This window comes from Mycteria americana, chromosome 1 (assembly GCF_035582795.1).
Source record: "Mycteria americana isolate JAX WOST 10 ecotype Jacksonville Zoo and Gardens chromosome 1, USCA_MyAme_1.0, whole genome shotgun sequence".
Classification (NCBI taxonomy): domain Eukaryota; kingdom Metazoa; phylum Chordata; class Aves; order Ciconiiformes; family Ciconiidae; genus Mycteria; species Mycteria americana.
Genome location: NC_134365.1, coordinates 194,585,473 through 194,607,859, shown reverse-complemented (window position 1 = coordinate 194,607,859; position 22,387 = coordinate 194,585,473). Strand labels below are relative to the sequence as shown.

Sequence of the window (22,387 nt, the reverse complement as noted above, 5' to 3'; positions counted from 1 at the left end):
AGTATATTTTTACTCAATTCAGTGCACGGTAGTAACAAAGGCTTAATAAGCAGAGGTTTAAATGAATAGGGAAGAGAAATCTCATCTTGTCAGCCAGCTTGCTTGTACTTAGAGTTGATGTCACGAAGCTAGTTGGTAGCAAATAGAATGGTGGCAGACTTTTTGCGTTTTCTGCAAATATTCAGCTGCATCTGGGCAGTACCCAATATGAAATGTAAAGCTTTGAGGGTGGATATTTCAGGTTTCCTTTTTTCTGCCAGAAGGCCTCACACATTGTGACAAGCCAGTAAACTTAGATAATATTTTATTACCAAGCTCATTAATGTTTTAGTAGCTGAACTGAAAGGGGAAATAATTTTGCCTCCTGCCAGTCGGGGGTGAAGATGTGGATCCTGGCACTGGCATAAAGGACAATTAAAACATTTCTGTCAGTTCAATATGTGACATGTGTATCCTCCATCCAGAAAACAGTTGTTAAACTGGCAGGCTAAATTGGTAGTCTAAGAAAAGTAAGCTCTGTAATCATGTTAATGGACTCTGTCAGTCACCCCATTGTGACTTTTGAATTTGTTGGGCTGTTCCAGCTGGATGTTAACAGGAAGGAACATTAGAGATACTAAATTCCTGCAGGTTTCCTAAAAGAGATGCATGATTGAGATCTGAAGAAAATTCTGGAATGTGAACTCAATGATATTACTAGATACCAGAGAACTCATACAAGGATATTATGAGTGCATCAGCCTCCTAAAAACCTTTGATGAACATTCATAACACTAAAAACAGAGGAAATTCAATTGTGATGCACATAGCTGTGTAGAAATCAGATTTCATAAAGTTCACTGCTCACAGAACAGTTTGACATAGGGCATCCTATGACAAGAGCAAAGTTGATGGTGGAATGTTGAGGGCCATACATGTGCAAGCTCCTCAACAGCGGCATGTTTCTGTTTTTTTTAAATTTTCATAAGGTTTTCCCATGGCTGAAGGTTTGGAAAGCCATTCATTTTAAAGATTAGCAGGTATGATTGCATGTTTGACTCCCAAAGACTAATGTTCACTTTGAAAAGGTCTTTCGAATTCTACTCTTCTTACAACTTATTTAAGAGGTATCCCCACAGGCAGGTTCCAGGTAACTGCATTTCAGCACAGTGACTCACAGACAAGGAAGAACTCTAGAATGGCTCTTTGAAAATATTTTTCAGTGGACCACTTTGCAGCATTGGATTGCCTAGAAGATTGTGTCCATCAGGAACTGCTGTGCCTTTGAAAGATTTTCTTTAAACAATAGGGCTCTGGTGGTTCTGTTCCTAAAGTCTTTCCTAGGTTTCTGCATTGGACACCGTCAGAGAGAGAATATGTTGTAGATGAACCTACAGGATGGGATTTATCTCCAGATTTAAACACCTAATTATAGGGTCTATATGTGAATTAGGTTTTTAAGCTCCTGTTATACCCAGTGCAAATCTAGGGCTCATCTCAGTTTCCCCCATGTAGGTGTCCAGTGCTATTTCAGATATCTCCAGGTGACCTGTGTGACTTCCAGTCACCAGTCCACACAGGCACGTCTTGCACGGGTCCTGTGTCATAACTGCCAGGCCCACACATGTCTCACAGATATACTAGGATGCCTCACATTTCACTTTGCCACTACATATGAGCCTCCGAGCTGGGCCCCTGCTTGATGTAGTCAGTAGAGTCCAGAGAACTATTTTTCTTAGCTTATGGTAGACACTTGCATTTGGTCAGCAGACCATCTAGCTCTTCACTGATTTTATTGGGAGCTCAGATATCTGGCTTATATGTGAACACTAAAGGAGTGATTCAGGTACCTAGGCATAGGCACCTAGTACTGTTTAAGATACTCTAGATAATCAGAGAGATCTACACAGATATGACACAAGACCTACTGGAGGGTCCCACCCCTTTGCAGCACAGCTGGAGGACAGGCAGGCTGCCCTGACACAGGAGATATCTCTGCATAGACCCCTGGCTCTACTGCTACATTGTATTCAGCTTCAGGCATCTGAATCAGGAGCTGACTCCCAACCCTTACATACATATATCTGTATACATATATTTATATACAGCGCAGATCTTCTCAATCTGTTTTATCAAGGGCAAACCCATTAATTGTCCCCTGAGAGGCTGCTCTAGGCAGAGAAGATACTGGTTTGTTTATATTGCTCCTTTAATGTTTATATATTTGTTAACTTCATAAATTAAATTGCATAGCCGAATGTAAAGATAATTGGCTATGGGGATTTCTAGACCTTAGAAGACAAGACTAGCTCAATTAAAAAAGGTTCTATTTGTTCAACCTCCCAGTCTTCTTAATAGATTTATACTACTGGCCTCAGAGCTGATTCTTAACCTGTTTTCAAGCACTGAAAGGCTGTTAAAATCTTCAGTTGAAACTATCTGTGTAGTCGTTGACTTGTCAGGAAGTGAAAGTAGGTAGGTTTGGCAAAAAGGATTCCAGGCATGGAGAGTTATGGAGATGACACTACAGGACCACTAATTGTAGAAGGCAGAGATTTGGTACATTTTCTTTTTTTATTTGTATGGTGTCGTTATGGTGGATAGAGCTTAATGATGGTGACGATAGGGTGGAGTGTCTATGGGTAAGAATCAGGGGGAAGGCCAACAAGGCAGATATTGTGGTGGGAGTCTGTTACAGACCACCAAACCAGGATGAGGAGACAGATGAACTATTCTATAAGCAGCTGGGAGAAGCCTCACGATCGCTAGCCCTTGTTCTTGTGGGGGACTTCAACCTGCCGGATGTCTGCTGGAAATACAATACAGCAGAGAGGAAACAGTCCAGGAGGTTCCTGGAGCGTGTGGCAGATAACTTCCTGACACAGCTGGTGAGTGAGCCAACTAGGGAAGGTGCCCCGCTGGACCTCTTGTTCACGAACAGAGAAGGACTTGTAAGCGATGTGATGGTTGGAGGCTGTCTTGGGCAGAGTGATCACGAAATGATACAGTTTTTGATACGTGGAGAAGCGGCGAGGGGGGTCAGCAAAACTGCCACCTTAGACTTCCGGAGGGCGGACTTTGGCCTCTTTAGGAGACTGGTCGAGAGAGTCCCCTGGGAGGCAGCCCTAATGGGCAAAGGGGTCCAGGAAGGCTGGACATTCTTTAAGGAGGAAGTCCTAAAGGCACAAGAGCGGGCTGTCCCCAGGTGCCGAAAGACGAGCCGGCAGGGAAGACCGCCTGGCTGACAGGAGAAAGAGGAGAGTCTATGACCTCTGGAAGAGGGGGCAGGCAAGTCAAGAGGACTACAAAGGTGTAGCAAGGCTGTGCAGGGAGAAAATGAGAAGGGCCAAAGCTGAGCTAGAGCTCAATCTGGCTACTGCAACAAAAAACACTTCTTCAAATATATTAGCAGCAAAAGGAGAGCTAAGGAGAATCTCCAGCCTTTAGTAGATGGGGAAGGGAACACAGTGACAAAGGATGAGGAAAAGGCTGAGGTACTTAATGCCTTCTTTGCCTCAGTCTTTAATAGCAGGGCCATTGTTCTCTGGGTACCCAGCCCCTGGAGTTGGAAGATAGGGACGGGGACCAGAATGGAGCCCCCATAATCCAGGGGGAAATGGTGAGTGACCTGCTGCACCACTTAGACACTCACAAGTCTATGGGGCCTGATGAGATCCACCCGAGAGTACTGAAGGAACTGGCAGATGTGCTCACCAAGCCCCTTTCCATCATTTACCAGCAGTCCTGGCTAACTGGGGAGGTCCCTGCTGACTGGAGATTAGCTAATGTGATGCTCATCTTCAAGAAGGGCCGGAAGGAGGACCCAGGGAACTACAGGCCTGTCAGCCTGACCTCGGTGCCGGGGAAGCTGATGGAGCAGATCATCCTGAGTGCTGTCACACGGCATGTAGAGAATAACCAAGGGATCAAGCCCAGTCAGCATGGGTTCAGGAAAGGCAGGTCCTGCTTGACCAACCTGATCTCCTTCTATGACAAGGTGACCCACCTAGTAGATGAGGGAAAGGCTGTGGATGTTGTCTACCTAGACTTCAGTAAAGCCTTTGACACGGTTTCCCACAGCATTGTCCTGGAGAAACTGGCTGCTCATGGCTTGGACAGGTGTACTCTTCGCTGGGTAAAGAACTGGCTGGATGGCTGGGCCCAAAGAGTGGTGGTGAATGGAGTTTACTCCAGTTGGCGGCTGGTCACAAGTGGTGTTCCCCAGGGCTCTGTGTTGGGGCCAGTTCTGTTTAATATCTTTATCAATGATCTGGACGAAGGGATCGAGTGCACCCTCAGTAAGTTTGCAGACGACACCAAGTTGTGTGGGAGTGTTGATCTGCTTGAGGGTAGGAAGGCTCTGCAGAGGGACCAGGACAGGCTGGATCGATGGGCCCAGGTCAATTGTATGAAGTTTAACAAGGCCAAGTGCCAGGTCCTGCACTTGGGTCACAGCAACCCCATGCAACGCTACAGGCTTGGGGAAGAGTGGCTGGAAAGCTGCCAGGCAGAAAAGGACCTGGGGGTGTTGGTTGACAGCTGGCTGAATATGAGCCAGCAGTGTGCCCAGGTGGCCAAGAAGGCCAATGGCATCCTGGCTTGTATCAAAAATAGTGTGGCCAGCAGGACTAGGGAAGCGATCGTGCCCCTGTACTTGGCACTGGTGAGGCCGCACCTCGAATCCTGTGTTCAGTTTTGGGCCCCCCACTACAAGAGAGACATTGAGGTGCTGGAGCGTGTCCAGAGAAGGGCAACGAAGCTGGTGAAGGGTCTGGAGCACAAGTCTGATGAGGAGCGGCTGAGGGAGCTGGGATTGTTTAGCCTGGAGAAAAGGAGGCTGAGGGGAGACCTTATCGCTCTCTTCAACTACCTGAAAGGAGGTTGTAGAGAGGTGGGGGTCGGTCTGTTCTCCCAAGTAACAAGTGATAGGACAAGAGGAAATGGCCTCAAGCTGCATCAGGAGAGGTTTAGACTGGATATTAGGAAATTTTAGTTCACTGAAAGGGTTATCAAGCATTGGAACAGGCTGCCCAGGGAAGTGGTTGAGTCACCATCCCTGGAGGTATTTAAAGGACATTTGGATGAGGTGCTTAGGGACATGGTGTAGTGGTGGTCTTGGTAGTGTTAGGTTTACGGTTGGACTCGATGATCTTAAAGGTCTTTTCCAACCTACATGATTCTGTGATTCTGTTATTCTGATTGTAAACTTAGGTGAGTGCTGTAAATCGGGACTCAATCAATATGAAAAGAAGGGAAAGTAAAGCAGCACTGAAAATTTGACGTCTTGAGAAGAAATCTGAGTTTTCCACAGACCTCATTTTGCATTAACGTTCTAAAGATTTTGATTTATTTTAGATTTTCTAAAGATTTTGATTTACTTTAGATTTTCAAATGTTTATCGCTAATCTGCACTTACCTCCTTGTGGTAAAAAAGTGCTTTCATTTGCAGCATGAGCTGAAAACAAGTGTGAAAAAGCCAGCAAATAATGACAGAAAACCACTTAATCATTCCAAATCTATAACACTTAAAGTTTGGGTAGAGGTTTGTTTCACCAATTGTCTTTGAACTAAATCTGTATTTATCATCATCAATGTTTTCTGAACTTCTGCAAACTGCTAAAATGAAGGATTATATTCACAGCTGGTGTAAGTCATCATGAATAACACTACCTGTCAGGAATCTATTCATAAGGATCCTCCTAGTCAGATTTTTTTTTATGTTGCCAATAAAAAATGACTCATCATTTTGTACAGGTCAAGAAACTATCACGTTCCCCCATAGTTTGCATGCTTCTTTTGCCACTGCTTCAACTTTGGAATATTATGATTTAGCATTTGTTACAAGGTGATGGGTGCATATTGTAGTACACATTGCTTACCTCTATACTGAAATTCCCAGCAGCTCTATTTATGGCACCAGCATACCAGCCTCTGGAGTCTTTCTTTAGTAATTGTCACAGGTTTTTCTACACAGCCGCCCACCCTACCTCTGATGCATATAAACACAGACAATTTGGGTTTATTGCCAGGACGTAATGACACTTACGTACAGCTTTTTTTGAATGTGAAAACAATCAGCATCCCTCTAAAACGTCAAAGAACAATACTTTTGTAAATCTATATCTCCATCTCATATGCAATTAGTCATCTCCACTTTTATGGTACACCTCTCCTTAAGAGCTACATGTTGTTTTCATGTGCCCAAATGATTATATGAAAGACTGAACATGTGGATAGGCTACTATATCTATTTCATCAATAAACTGAAATATCCCCTACACAGCATTTCGCATTCATCTCTTCCTATCAATATTTTAAAACCTGTCAGAAAATTCTAATTAATCAGATGCCACTGGGAAAAAAATACTCAGCTACCCACTTAGGCAGCTAGGAGTGGGAAGAATCAACTTCATGTCCTCACATTCCACTTCAAGATTGTGTACTTCAAGCCCCACAAAATAGCTTTGCATTGCCTCCTCCATACTTATTACTAGCTAGACTGTCATTAATCAGAACATTCAAAAAAGGCACTTAGTTCATGAACTTCTGTGGGAGACATTTTCAAAACAAAAATGATGCTTTAATCTCAACAGATGAAGAGCTTTACACAAGTGATTATGACTGATATTTTCCAAAGTTACTGCAGAAAGAGTTTTAGATAAGAAAAACTACAAGGCATCATGCAGTGCTCATAAAATCTTTCTCTTTCTTTCTGCCCTTGCTTCACCAATATAAGTCCCAGTTCCGTAACTAGGTGAAAATTCGAAATAACATCTTAAAACAACAAGTCCAACATCTTTGTAGTTAAAGTCCATTGTGGGTGTGCTGGGCCTACAAACTGTATATATTTCCCTGGTCCTCTCCATGGTGACCCACACTGTTACCAGGAGGAGGTACAACCCCGACATAGCAGCTTCCCCATGAACACTGTTTGGTGGTGGGGCAATACAGGGTGCGGAAAATTATCTTCGCACGAGGCTTGGAAGGAAAATAATGGATGGAAGCTGACTGAAAGCTCTGCATGTACTAAGAGGAGCCTGACTGAGACTGAAGTTGGGCTATGAGCACAGCTCCAGAGAAGAGCACTGGCTTCATCTCAGGACCCTGGGACTCCTCAAAGGGCAGTTTCAAGAAGTACAAAGATACTAAGAGACATGAAAGAGTCATGAGGCCGCATGTGGGGAATTTCCTAGGAGATAGGAGCTCTGTCAGAAGTGCAGAATCTAGGCTGCCAGCATCTCAGGAAAAGAAAATTACTCTTTAGGCTCTGTGCTGCTTTCATGTTGTTTCCTGACTTTTCACTATAGACTTTTTATCTCTTTCTGGGAATGCTGCCAGACTGAAGGTACTTTGCCTGCAAAACTGTCTAGCCTTCCTGTCTGTGTCCCTTCCCAAATAGTTTAAGTGAGTGCCTGAACATCCACACAGCAGCCTGCCCCAGTGGCCTAGAAACTATAGTGTACAACTTCCTTGACACATCGTCACACAGGACCATTCCCTCCTCCTGGCTGTTCTCCAACATCCTTTCATTCTCTCCAAAACTACATGGCAACACTGCTAAAAAAAATCAGATGCTGAGACACATTTTGGCAATCAAAGATCAATCATTGTTTATTCTTATGACAATTGCATGCAGTAGATTCAAGTGACAGACAACTTGTATTGTCAACACCTCCTCTTCTCTTCTGCCTTCCCCCACTGCAAATAATTATCAATCAGCTAAATGCATCAAGATTTATAAAATATAACTTCAGCTTGTAACAGCAAAATAATGCCCCCTCTCTCCCCAAAGACCTAAGACAGCAAGCTTTCCTACTGATCCACCTGGATAACTCTTCCTGTGCGGGGAGTTCACAGTGGCTGCTAATACACTGAGTTGCACATAAATGCCGGAGCAAGCTCTGAGGTGCTGGTCTGCCTGTCATCCAGATCAGGGGGCTGTCCAGACCTCCCTGTAGCTTTCTGCTAGTTCTTTCAACACTCAGATGTGGGATGATGTACTGGTGCCTCCCTGGGAGAAGATGCTGCCACCACACAACCTGGGACCTGGGAACTCCAGAATGTCCTGAATCCTCTTGTTCACACATGGCTAAAATGTCCATGGCAAGTACTGTGCATGTGGCATACAGCGCCATTAGGATATGTTTGGCTGAGTTAGATTCCTGGATTCACATATAGTGTGCAAAGTATCAGAGCTGCCATCTTCTTACCTACCACTTCTCACCTCACCCATCTCTTCCAGCTGCCATTTTCCTTATAACATAAAAACATATAATCACAACTTGCTGTCCTTATCCCCTACATCAAACTTTTCATCTCTTTCATTTCAGTCCTTTCCCTCAGAGATAAAGGCTAAAACATACCATCCCTTTCACCCAGCTGCTCAGGAATATCCCAGTTGTAAAGTGTACCATGACCAGAGAGGCTATTAAAGAGGCCCTTAACTACTGATGAAGAAGGGTTGCTCACCATCTGTCTGGAGAGAAAATGGTAACTATCCTCCTGCTCTTCCTGAGGGAGTCTCAGAACCTGGTAGTGAAATCAGAAACTTGATCCATAGCTCTGAGTGCAACCAAAATGGTAGCTAACCAGGCTTGTAAAAGCATGGGAATTACGGGGAGAATTGAGGTGATAGAAGAGGATTCTGCAAAGTGAATATATCTTACTTTGGGGTGGGTGGACATTTCCAGATCCACTATAACCAGGTGGCATTGGCAATCCCTGCTGTGATCATCTCTATCTTAGCATCACAGCATCATAGAATGGTTTGGGTTGGAAGGGACCTTTAAAGATCATCTAGTCCAACCTCATCTTAACTAACTTCTAGCCTTGAAAAGGCAGTAAAAATTCATGAAGGTGCTGAGATGCTAATTCAGGTATCAGTATCTTCTACCACTTCCTAACCACATGCCAGACTCCTTTACCCTGTCTCTGGTACCCATATGCAATAGGCTCTTCACCAAGGAGTATGCTGCCTTTCAGTCCTTCAGAAATGTCTGTCTGTACCTTTTAAGTTTCTTTTTTTTATTTTATAAGAAAATTATAAGAATTTTTTAGAAATATAAGAATTCTTATAAGAAAATATAAGAAATTTTTTTCTTTAATAAATACTTTTTTTCCCAATATTTAGCCAATGCATTGAATTTATCCTTTCTTGGGCCTTTGAGACACTGCCAGGAAAATGCATGAAAACCGATGAAATAAAACTGTCTATGCCATGGCCTTGTATTTTTAGAGGCCAACAATGTCTGAAGTCCATGTTGAAGAAGCTGAGGTCTGGCTTCCTGGTTTGACTTTGACTGGCAGGGACCGTGACTGAGTCTGTGCGGGTGAGCAAGCAGAAGCAGCAGAGGTTGCAAGTGTGAGATGGAGAAATTCAACATGTATAACATTTCTTAGCATGAAAAAGCAGAAGACAGGAATTTTTCATAAAGTAGTTTGTGATGTGACCTTACTGATTGTCCCAGGAGAGTGAACAAGCTATGAAAGGTGCAGGAAGTGGGTATGGTCTCTTTTTAGCTTCCTACTTCCAGCCCTGTGCCAGCAATATCTTCTTTTCTCTGCACGTGGTGTGACAGCACAGCACACAAAAAGAGAGAGGAGTCAAGTTTATCCCAAAGACCTTCCATCTCCCCTTCAGGAAATGAGATGCACATTTCACAGCATTCTTGCATAGGTGGAGTTAATTGAAGCAATTCTTATAAAGGTTTCCTAAGCCAAGGCATCAGAAAGTATGCACTGACTCTTATGCATTGACTGTTCTGCTAATGTTGACCAAACAAGAGATTAGAAAAATTTAGATATCATGTGCCTTGCTGGGGCACCCTGGAAATGCAGAAGTGATGTACAAGGAACTGATGCACTACAGGCGGAAAGATCTTCCCATTAACAGAGAAACCCATCTGGACAGGGGACAGGGACAGAAGTCTCACTGGGGACACCAGCACCTCTGGGGAAGACAGTGTAAGAATGACATTTGATCCATGCATCCAAAGCACCCACAGACTGAGTAATCTGCTATATAGGAGATTTACCTCCAAAAACCGCCTTGATGGCTACTAACATTTCAGTTCCAAACTGACTGGAGGAAAGCAGCAGGGGCTGGAGTCTGCCAGCTTCTATCTTCTTACCATGACTCTCCCTCCATGCCCAGCAGTATTTTCACATTAATTGACTTCCACACCACAGAAGGAGTGAACCAGGGACATATCACTGTGATCACTTCCCTCCCTGTTCTAAAGTTCTCCCCCGTCTAGAAATTCCTTTATGTTTGCAAATGCCAGTCTGGCATTAGCATGGTATTTTTTTCAGACATCTGCCTAAAGCTGTCTCTAGGGTGTCCACCTATAAAAATACCCATGGTATCACAAGATTGACATCTAATAGTGAACAGGGAGGCATAAAAGCAGTGCCATGTGCTTTTGCTAGCCAGGCAATGCCTGTAAACATTGCAGTCAGGTTCCCATGCCCTAAATCCAGACTGTCAGCTAATACAATGCTACACAGATTCAAGTTTAAGAACTGAGACTTCAGCTTCACTTATGTGCTTTGTAGCATCCTTAGAAGACAGCTACACCTCTGCTTCAGTCTTCCCTAAATATACATGCACATTAGGCGGTCAACCACCCAGCTAGAGATTGATGCCTGGGTTCCTCAAGCAGTAGAGCACACTGTGATTTAGATAAAGGTATTCTACTCATTTTTTTATGCTACCTAACCCCCATCCCATCTGTGGATGCTGCATGCAATTTAACAAGACAAAAATGTTTTCTGCAGATACTAAATTTTAAAGAACAGCTTTTTTTCCCTCTTAATTTGGCATTCAACTATCCATCAGGGTAAGCAACAAGTGACTTGGCAGATAATTCAGGACATATGGCTTTCAAGAACTGGTAATTTAAAAGTACTTGGACAAGTTTCCTCAACTCATTCACCTTAATTTGTGTCATCCTCTTTTACATGTGCTCTAGCAGCTGGTCCAGCTAAAAAGTGTAGAAAATATAATGCAAGTGACAAAATAACCTTTTCCTGAATTGTATTAATGGATACCACAAAAACCTCACTCACAAACTGAGTAACAGGAGTCAAATACAATTCAAAGCTGTTAAACATACATGCCTCATCTGTAGTCACCAGGTGGCACCAGATGTATCCATATATTGATAATCAGCTTAAAACCACTGTAACCCATGTGGTCTTTGAAATGCAAAGCACATCATGCATGCTTATTAGGTAGAGCCCAATAGCTGAGTGGTCAATAGACTAGAGAGTTTCTATATAACTTTAATAAGATCTGACCATTGTTTTTTGGTTTTGGTTTGTTGGTTTGGTTTTTTTTTTTTTTTTTGAGGAGGAGGAGGAAGTATTACAGAGTAAGATTCAGTGGCATCTCCTAATTTTCAAGATATTGGTTGGAAAACTTTTCAAAAAATGCAAAAATATATTATTTTAACTAAACGCATTGATTCTTGGTCAGAATTAACATCTTTTTACCTTTTTTCCCCTTTTCTTTTTAAACATTTAGATGTTTAAAGAATTAATTTTGGAGAAAAATCAATTCTTTCAAAAGACACATTTCAACTGTCCTACAACAGGAGCTGTAGCTTTCTGTTGATACAAGAGGACACTTTTTTCTGGCTTTCTGACATTGTCATTGAGCTCTTGAATTATCTAGGAAATCCTATGCTTAAAAATTCTGTCATTTTACAAATATAATCACTTTATTGTATGTGGGTGAAGCTGAAATTAGCTATGCATCATACATAGTATATAATCTCGCGAATACAAAAAAATAGCAAGTGCAAATTCATTTACTTGTAAATCATGAGTCATATCAGTTTTTTTCTGCATTTGAATGCTCATAACTTTCATCACTAATGAAATATTTGGGAATATAAACTGTTTCTTGAGCTTGACAGTATTTAGAACACACATTTTTCTTATTCCTTATCATCCGTCTCCTCTGTGACTAACTTTTCATCAGGGGCAATAAAAAAACCAGGAAAAGGGTGAAATCTTGACCTCACTGAATCAATGGAAAAACTCCCACTAGCTTCAGGGGGCCAGGATTTTACCACATATGACTAGCTTTACACAAAGAAGGAAAACCAAACAAGCAAAGATATCATGTTATTAAAAGCACAGAGTCTGAAAATGAATTATCATCTAAACAACAGGGCAAATGTCTACAAATAAAAACTAAGCAAAAAAGTCAAGCTGTAGCCTGAAATGGAGTTTCAAAAGGAACCTGATTCTCCAGGGAAAAAATGTATCTTTCTGTCTAAACATTGAAAACATAAATTTTAGTACATAATTCTAAGCATCCACATTTCATATCTTTAGCCTATTGTAATGATTTTTCAGCCAGCAGGTCCTTTTGGTTATATTAAGTATTCACAATTGTATGCTTCATTGCAGCAAAATGCTTAGTGCAAAAATGTAATCTGTTTTTACATTCTCTTCAGCGTGACCTGTTCCTAAAAATGAAACAATGTGATTATCTACATATACGACACCCATAGAAGCTTAATGGTTGTTGGGGCCCCAGTGCAAACAATGGCATGCACATGTAAATAATCAATTTGTTTAAAGGCCATTTTTTGCAAGCACAGGCTTGAAAGCAATATTTGCATTTGCAATGGGCAAGCCTAGCCTTGTACAGACACAAAAGGCGATGTCTTTGTTTCAAATGATTCATGATTATTCTTCATGCTTTACAGTAATGGGAAGACCCTCAGCAAGTGCAGCTGTGAAAAGAGAATATAACTTAGCTTTTGTAAAACACTTTACCACACTAAATCTGAGAAGGATGTTAACACTATTATCCCAAAGGGCAACCAAGGAAGAGAAGGGGAAGCAGCACTCTTCATACCAGCTAGCAGTGGAGTGTGGCACTGAAACAACGTGCTAAATCTCCAGCCCAGAGAGCTAACCTCTAGCTTGGAGTAAAGCAGTTCATGGCTAATTTAACACTGTAGTATGCACCCAAAAAGTAAGCCTATCCTTCATCTGCTATAGCACAAAGCTCACCTAAAACAAATTTAACTATTTGTATTCAAGCATTTCCATTACAGTAGCTGTGGCACATACCAAAAAGTAGTCCTAAAAGTCTAAAGAACAGCCTGAAATTTAGGCAGCTAGTGTAAAGTAAATTTGTAGTCTCTCTCTCTAGCTAGCCCAAAAAGTGGTTTATGCTGTCGTAAGACAAGTAATTCAGAAAGACAGCATGAGTTGCTCTCCAGGGATCTCAATTTTTCTCCATTGGTAAGGGGAGCCGAGGCAGCCAGATCAGAGATGAGACACAGCTTTGGATGGCTACCACCAAGTGAGATGAACTCTGCTCTGCAAATGGCAACATCCACTATAGAGGCTGGAGAATGGAGATACAGGTGGTTAACTGGCTTGGCACAGGGACCATGCACTGAGCCTTTTGGGTCCTGGTACATTGCATGGAGAAATTCCCATACATTGTATGTTGAAAAATAATGAAACGAGCCAAACATAAAGTGAATCTAGTTTTCTTCCCTTTCTCTGACATAAATCTGCTGTCATTATAAAGGAGCTCTGCTTTTACTGTCTAGAAGCGAAGGCAGACACACACATTTGTACAAAGACCTACTATATTTCTTTCTTTCCATAACAAAAAAAGCATAGAATTCATGTTATTTTATCAGCAAAAATTATACTCTTTACCTATTATCTGCAATTCTATCCATAGCAAGTACATTATACTGTAATTAAAGTGTATTGTATGCATTATCTATGAAAGGGCTGTAATCATTTCAACATACTTTTCATTGAAATACATTAATACAGCCCCTATAATACATGAAAATTGAAATAGATGAAAATACTATACAACATTATAACTATTTTTAAGGTTTTTCTTCCTGGAAGATCCTAGGAATATCAGAATTTATGGACTATGTTATCCTGCCTCTGCTAGTTTCTTAAAATGGGAAGGATATACAAGAGGCTAGCAACCTCCTAGAGATGTCTCAAGGCAGTGCAAGGGGAAGCAGAGGAGGTATCACATTTATCATGAATGAGACTGTATGTAATGATTTTTTCCTTTGAGAGAAGACACGGAGAAAGGGAGAGGATTTTGTACCTTTTTAGCTGTACTTGGTAGGATGGACGACTACTGGAGACAGGGCTGAAGTTCTGATCAATTGAGTCATGTCTCCCAGTGTTGCCCTGCTGAGTTGGGAGATGGTGACCTCCACATGGAGGGGTTGAAACCTTCATTGACTTTAAAGGGAATTTCATAATTAATTAAAATGGACTACATCTTACCACCACTATTCTCTTTGGAACGATTTGCGTCTTTGAATGATCAAGGATTTCCCACTAACATCTGCAGGAATAATGTTACTACGTCAGAGGTCTCACAAGCAAAACCTAACTGTTTTATAAACTTCCAGATTTTTCTGAGTGAGTTAATAATGGACACAAAGCTCTGACTTGAAGAAGTTTGACTTTTCTTACTGCACAGTCTTCCAAGAAGGGGGTTTTGTGTGTGATCGGTTAAATGTGAGCCCAATTCTGGCTTTATACAGAAAGCAGTTAACAATTCACTCAGCTGTAAGTAGAAAACCTTGTTAGTCAGGCTGGGGGTAAGAAGGATGCAGGATGCTTTTACCCTTTCTTATCGGAAGCTGGACCTCATGTGACTTAATTACATTAAACTGATAAACCTTGCGGACCTGTGCAGATTTGATTCAATGACAGAGATGACCTTGACAGGCTTGAGAAGTGGGCACCATGTGAACCTCATAAAGTTCAACAAGGCCAAGTGAAAGGCCCTGCACCGGCGTTGGGGCAATGCCCAATAACAGTACAGACTAGGGGATGAAGGTATTGAGCACAGCTCTGCGGATAAGGACTTGAGGATACTGGTGGATGAAAAATTAGACATAAGCTGGCAATGTGTGTTTGCAGCCCAGAAAGCCAACCATATCCTGGGCTGCATAAAAAGAAGCGTGGCCAGCAGGTGGAGGGAGGTGATTCTCCTTCTCTACTCTGCTCTGGTAAGACCCCACCTGGAGTACTGCAGCCAGCTCTGGGGTCCCCAGCACAAGACAGACATGGACCTGTTGGAGTGGGTCCAGAGGAGGGCCACAAAAATGGTCAGAGGGCTGGAACACCTCTCCTATGAAGAAAGGCTGAGAGAGTTGAGGTTGTTCACTGGAGAAGAGAAGGCTCTGGGGACACCTTATGGCAGCCTCTCATTATATAGAGGGGGCTTATGGGAAAGACAGAGAGAGACTTTTTACCAAGGCCTGTTGCGACAGGACAAGGGGTAATGGTTTTAAACTGGAAGAGGGTAGGTTTAGATTGGACTTAAGGAAGAAATTTTTTACAATGAGGGTGGTGAGACACTGGAATAGGTTGCCCAGAGAAGTTGTGGATGCCCCATCCCTGGAAATGTTCAAGGTTAGGTTGGATGTGGCTTTGCGCAACCTGGTCTAGTGAAAGATGTCCCTGCCAATGGCAGGGGGTTGGACTAGATGATCTTTAAAGATCCCTTCTGACCCAAACCATTCTATGTTTCTATGATTCTATGATGTCTAAACACAAATCAATACAATGCACACAGCATCAAAGTAATTGATTTTCTGATTTTAAATACTTGAGTGCAAGGATGATGGTTGGTTTTGTTTTTCTTTTTGCTTACTCCCTTTGCACAACTCTTCTCTTTTCATTAGAGCAGACTAAAAACCTAGAGAAAAAAATCCTGCACATACCTGTTTCTCCCCACTGGGCTTCTTGTGGTTTAACAGCAGCTCCACGGCACCAACTACCTCCTTTCGTATGGCATGCAACAGAGCATCTCCAACATATACATTAAAACTTAAGAGCAGCTCAATGAGCTCAAGGTTCTCATTTTCAATTGCAATAAGGAGTGCAGTTCTTCCCAGGGGATCAATGCAATTAATATTGATCTTGAAATAAATTTCTGCTTCCTCCAAAGCTTTCTTTACACTGGCATAATCTCCTTTCTCCACGGCGTTCAGATAGGCTTTCTCTGAATGAGACAGTTCAGATTCTGCCCGTACAATACGAAGAGGGATACGATCTCTGTAGGGAGCATTGACACTTCTTTTGTAGTAGAACTGGGCCATATTTTATGCCATTCTAATACTTTGTCTCTGCAATATGAAAAGAAAGATTAAATCAATAATATATTTTGGGAGTACAGTGCACCAAATTAATATTTGCAATATATAAGTATTTAAAACTCATACTAAAAAGCGACATTGAAACAAGTACAAATGGCCTCTATCGATAGAACTTTTAAGCTCACCAGCAAAACGTGGAAACCAAAGCATATAACCAAGTTGTTGCAACTTACTAAGTCAAAGCATATCTGTCAGCATACCATTTGCTTGTATGTATTCCTTAAACCTGTGGCAAGCATGAGGTGATATGATACAATGTAGTTTGCACCAAATGTGTAGCTCCACTTCATCCTTAATTTCTTCATTAAGTTCCACTACCTCATGTTTCCCACAGTTTAAGAATATGCTCATACACAGTTGCTGCTGCTCAGTGGACTACACGGCACTTACACCTTTTAAGCTTGATTGTGGTAGTGGTTATGTCACTTAGAGATTGGTTCAGTTGCCCATCTAAGGTACCCAGGCCTCTCTGAGATGCACCAGTTATCTCATCTGCACTCCAGCATGGCTTGGGTCTTTCACAAGGCCTGTGCATATTTGGTATCTCCATGCAAATATCTCTGATATCCTACACAACCCAGGCATCACTCAATGCTTGTGTGTGGACAACTAAATACAGCCCTCCTTATCCATCTCTTTAGCTTGGGCAGAAAGAACATGTTAGAGTTGGAATAGTTATTAGCATTTATGTCTTCTTATTGCCGCTGAAGTACCCTGACTTATCTGTAGCAGGCACAGATTGCGTAGCTCAGTGGTGAGCTTTCCTACTAAGATTTTGATTCAGTCTCATATGCTATTAGAAACCCATTCATATAAAAAGCTTTTCCAACCAGCACTTAGTAATGTATAAATTAGAATTCAGAACCTAAAAGGAAAAACAAAACCCATATGAGATAAATTCCCAAGGACTGGTAAATAATAATCATGGTTTTGATTCTGAACTATTCAGTTCTAAACTAGAATTAATACTGAAACACTGCAACTATAAAACAACTCTAAAGTCTTACATATAATAAAGCATTTAATGCCTCTGCTTTTACTCTGTATACTTTGTGCAAGGACTTCGCAAAAATAATTCGTTCTAACAGGATAACTTTCTCCTGGCTCTATCTTCTACCTGGGGAAAAAAAAAAAAAAGGAAAAGAGGGAAAAGGGAAGAGAAAAATTTGACTTAAAAGAACAGGGTACACAAAAAATATTTCCTTCTGTAGTTCAATTAGAGGTTGAACAGCTTATTAATCAAAGAACTGTAGTTTCTTGTAATTTTCTCAGCTGACAATGCAAGTTGCAGCAACCCACTGCCTCTTCCTCCATTTCCTTCAGGCATTAAAAAAAAATCTCTGTTGAGATCCTAATTTAGAAAAGATAATATGTAATTTTATGATTGTGAGGTTTTGATTCATCAAAAATTTAACTAAACACTGTGAGGAACATAGCAATTCATCTGTTCCAGTCTCCTTATGCAGTGTGATGAGAGGTAAGTACAAAGGCTGTTACTAAGTTGTTTTCTTTGTTTTCCAGAGCAGATCAATAGGGCTTGAGGCAGGCAGGAGACAGCAAAGGAGACACATTAGAAAGATCCATACACAGGAGCTGAGCAATTGCAATCCTTTGCAAGATGTTTCCCAATTCTCCCTCCAAGATGGTATCAGTCTTCAGTCTGGGCTACTAGAGGTTGCACAGTCTGTGGATTATGTTCTGTTAATCTCATTCTAAGTAAAATAAAGTACATATCCATTGCACAGTTTTCTACCTCTGGAACAGTGTTCTCACATTCTTATTGTTAATGCACTGTATTTTACCAGTTTGCTTTTCATTCTTGTTTTTCAAAATTGCAAGTTCTATTCAAGAAGAAAAAAGCATCGTGTATGTTCAGCTCCAAATTAACAGACTTAAATGTAGATGTTCACAAGTAGGTATCTACAAGAAAGGTGGGTTGCTATATTCCCACTACAGCTATGGAGATTTAGGGCATCATTCCACTGCTCACAAATTCTCATCTGGTGCTGGATGCTGAGGGGCATGCCGCCTGACTCCAGCTGCCGCCTCAGAATGACTTAGGTCTCACAAGGGGTCTATTTCATATCTGTCAGGCAGATGTTGGGTTTACCCACAACAATGCACAAACATTATTCAGTTTCTTAATATCTACAAAGAGTTCCTCAAGACTGGAGAAAATTGAATGACTGCAAATGGGAGGTTATTGCTAAAAGCCCCTCTCTATTGAAAGTAGAGGAACAAATAAATGGATTGTTGCCTCCACATTTCTTGGGAGCTAAACCAGCAATTAACTTTGGTCAATGAAATTGGGCATCATGGGGATGCTTATGGTAGAAGAAGAGTACAGCAATTTACAGATGGGATCTATTATGATTTCATTAGGATGATTTTGGGCTTTTTTTGTTTCTTTGTTTTTATGATAAGTCCGGGGAAGGTCTATTATTGCTTCATTGCAAGCCCTGAAGAAAACACTTGCTGAAACCTCTTGTGTTTACCTCTTCATGATTCTTGAATGGGGGAAATTAGATCTAAGCTTAGTTTGTCTCTTTCAGAAGAGATACATTAAACACACATTGTCATTCCTCTAAACAGCTGTCCTCTGCTAGTCTTTCTCTCTTGCCCATACCACTTCCTGAAAACAATCAACCATAAATAAAATTTTGTCTTAATTAAAAATATATGTTTACATGCAATTAGAAAGTAGAGACTGATTGCTGATACAGTGCACTCCTGGAAGATGATATATACATCAAAGATATGGTTCATGGGTGTTTACAAAAGTAAAACATTTATTTTGATTTTACGTACAGGTAGATAGTGTTGCGTGACAAATGATACTGTGCTGTCACACATAAATGTCTGCATATGACAGATTTACATAGAATCACAGAATCATTTAGGTTGGAAAGGACCTTTAAGATCATCATGTCCAACCGTCAACCTAGCACTGCCAAGTCCACCACTAAACCATGTCCCTAAGCAACACATCTACATGTCTTTTAAATACCTCCAGGGATGGTGACACCACCACTTCCCTGAGCAGCCTGTTCCAATGCTTGACAACCCTTTTGGTGAAAAAAAATTTCCTAATAGCCAATCTAAACCTCCTCTGGTGCAACTTGAGGCCATTTCCTCTCATCCTATTGCTTCTTACTTCGGAGAAGAGACGGACCCCCCACCTTGCTACAACCTCCTTTCAGGTAGCTGTAGACAGTGATAAGGTCTCGCCTCAGCCTCCTTTTCTCCAGGCTAAACAACCCCAGTTCCCTCAGCCACTCCTCATAAGACTTCTGCTCCAGACCCTTCACCAGCTTCGTTGCCCTTCTCTGGACACGCTCCAGCACCTCAATGTCTTTCTTGTAGTGAGGGGCCCAAAACTGAACACGAGAGCTGTAAGAGCTAGGAGTAGCCAGCAGCGGTAAGGAAGTCTTCATTTGCTTTGAGTTCCTCTGCAGGAACAAGAGTCTAAAGAAACAAGAGGTCCAGTACACTGGACCAGTGTGAGGGTAATTCAAGAAAACATACAATTTATGGTGTAAAACTTAGTAAAAGTATAATTATAGTTTCCACAGAGTCCACACACCTGACACAGAATAAAAATACTTCAGAGAACAGATAAAGACAAAATAACTTGCCCTGAAAACAGGAATATAACCACCCATCAGAAACGCATTACAAGCAGAAGCCAATGAATACCATGTGAGAGATTGTACCTGAGCCATTCTAATATTCAGGCTCATGGGGCTCAAATTCATATTCTGGAGGAATTCTTTTGGTCTTGTGTCTCTTTATTGAACTTGAGGGGAATTAGGAACTGGGAAAGAAGTTCAAGACAAAGAGAGGAACTGATCTTTAATACTGTTTTGCTCTTGCCTGTCATCCACCTAATCCTGACTGGGTATATTTAAGACATACCATAATTAATGCAATATATTTAACATTAAGAGGAACCCTCTCTGACTTGAGAAAGAACATATAATGGACTTGGTAAAGCAAAATAAATTTTTTGATCAATTTGGAGAAATATCACAATATCTTCTTTCTACATAATCTGTGGGTTAGTTTGTATTTTTGATAGGAAAAACAAACTATTACAACTGGCTTTGCAAGACATTTGATGATTCCTCTGACCCAACTGATAGCACTGAAAATTACTACTGCTTTAAGTAATAGTACATTGATCAGTATTCTGATCTACTGCACGTGCTACTAATCCAGATAAGGGACTTAGTTACTGCAGTTACAATAAAAGAGCTAAAACTTAATAATATCAAGCTCTGCAAAGATGAAATTTACTCCTTAAGACACTTTGCATGAAAAGATTATATAAAATACTATGTCTCTGGGATACCTGGATAACTAGGCCCCAACATGCACAGAATATTTTGAAATTGTGGTGACTAACTGTAAACCCAGCTGTGAAATGTTTTAGGATTAAGATTTATGCTAGGAAAAAAGCCTCACTGCATGCAAAATGAAGAGGTATTCATTTCAAAATAATCTTTACTAGATAATTATGTCATAGCTGAAAATATATCTGTTTTGAAAGTGCATGTTTCTCCAAATACCATTAAAAACCAATAAAACACTTAGCCTAACTTTCCCACAACTAGAAAAAACAAACGAGCATCAAATAGGGTCAGATAGTTGGGTGATGAATGGATTGAGAGCAGCCCTGTGGAGAAGGACCTGATGGTGATGCTGGTGGATGAAAAATTGGACATAAGCTGACTACGTGTGTTTGTAGCCTTGTAGCCTGGACTGCATAAAAAGAAGCGTGGCCAGCAGGTGGAGGGAGGTGATTCTCCTTCTCTACTCTGCTCTGGTGAGACCCCACCTGGAGTACTACAGCCAGCTCTGGGGTCCCCAGCACAAGACAGACATGGACCTGTTGGAGTGTGTCCAGAGGAGGGCCACAAAAGTGATCAGAGGGCTGGAACACCTCGCCTATGAAGAAAGGTTGAGAGAGTTGGGGTTGTTCAGCCTGGAGAAGAGAAGGCTCCGGGGAGACCTTATTGCAGCCTTTCAATACTTGAAGGGGGCTTATAAGAAAGATGAAGAGAGACTTTTTACCAAGGCCTGTTGCGACAGGACAAGGGGTAATGGTTTTAAACTGAAAAAGGATGGATTTAGATTGGACATAAGGAAGAAATTTTTTACGATGAGGGTGGTGAGACACTGGAACAGGTTGCCCAAAGAAGTTGTGGATGCCCCATCCATGGAAGTATTCAAAGTTAGTTTGGATGTGGCTTTGCGCAACCTGGTCTAATAAAAGATGTCCCTGCCCATGGCAGGGGGTTGGACCAGATGATATTTCAATGCCCCTTTCAACCCAAACCACTTGATGATTCTATGTTATCTTTATGATTTTCTTTATCAGTATTTGCAAATATGCTGTTCATCACCAAGCGAGCTGTAGAAATGACAGAAAAAATATTAACAAAAATTTTGAATAATGTTCTATACATTATTACAAGAAATATTCAGTGACTTTCATGACATTAGTCTGACCATGTTACATACTATATACTTTAAGATACACTTCAAAAACTTAAGAGAAGGTTTCAAAAATACAATACTAAATCTACAAAACATTGCAGCTTGACATTGGTAAAATTTTCAGCTATAAGCTAAGTAATTATAACACATGAAATATAATGGATGTATTAATCCCTAGAGTCAAGCCATTTGCAATGACAGGAAACCAGGCAGAATCTTCAGTGCTTCTCTAATGGCACGAGATGTATCCAAATGGAGCACAGAGCCAACCTCCTATGGAAGATTCACCTCACTTAATTTTAGGAGCACAGTTGCTTTATTTAAATATTGTCATTTATCATCATATTTTCACACTGCCTAGGCTACCTCACCGCACCTTTGTTTCTACAGAAGGGCACAGATTTCCTTGGCAGATCTCATGTCACACCTGCCAGCCCTGGGCCAATGCAAGCCCTGTGCCAATGTCCTGCGCATCTCAAATGGCCCAAACACCCAGATTCTGCTTTAGCAACTGACTCCTGCCCTCAGTGTTTATAGTTGAGAGTAAGGCACTTCTTGAGTGTAATTCGTCTGGCTTGTTTTAGACAGCTACATTAGGATGAGAAAAGTCATACCCTTCTATTAACATGGTTAAAAATTAATTTGGTTTTAATTTCCCTTTCAAGGGCCTCCTCAGCTTGATTTATGGCTACTCTCACATTATTGGACTTTGTGACCTCTAAACCCTA

The 22,387-nt window shown here is 41.3% G+C and overlaps 1 protein-coding gene across 1 annotated transcript in view; it reads right to left on the bottom strand.

Moving 5' to 3' along the window:
• The window catches only part of TRPC4 (transient receptor potential cation channel subfamily C member 4), a 164,989-nt gene that overhangs the window by 83,638 nt on the left and 58,964 nt on the right, over positions 1-22,387 (bottom strand). Inside the window, exon 2 of the mRNA XM_075491999.1 lies at positions 15,726-16,130. Coding sequence (XP_075348114.1) covers positions 15,726-16,103 — 378 coding nt within the window. The 5' untranslated portion in view covers positions 16,104-16,130. The remainder of the gene's footprint in view (positions 1-15,725; positions 16,131-22,387) is intronic.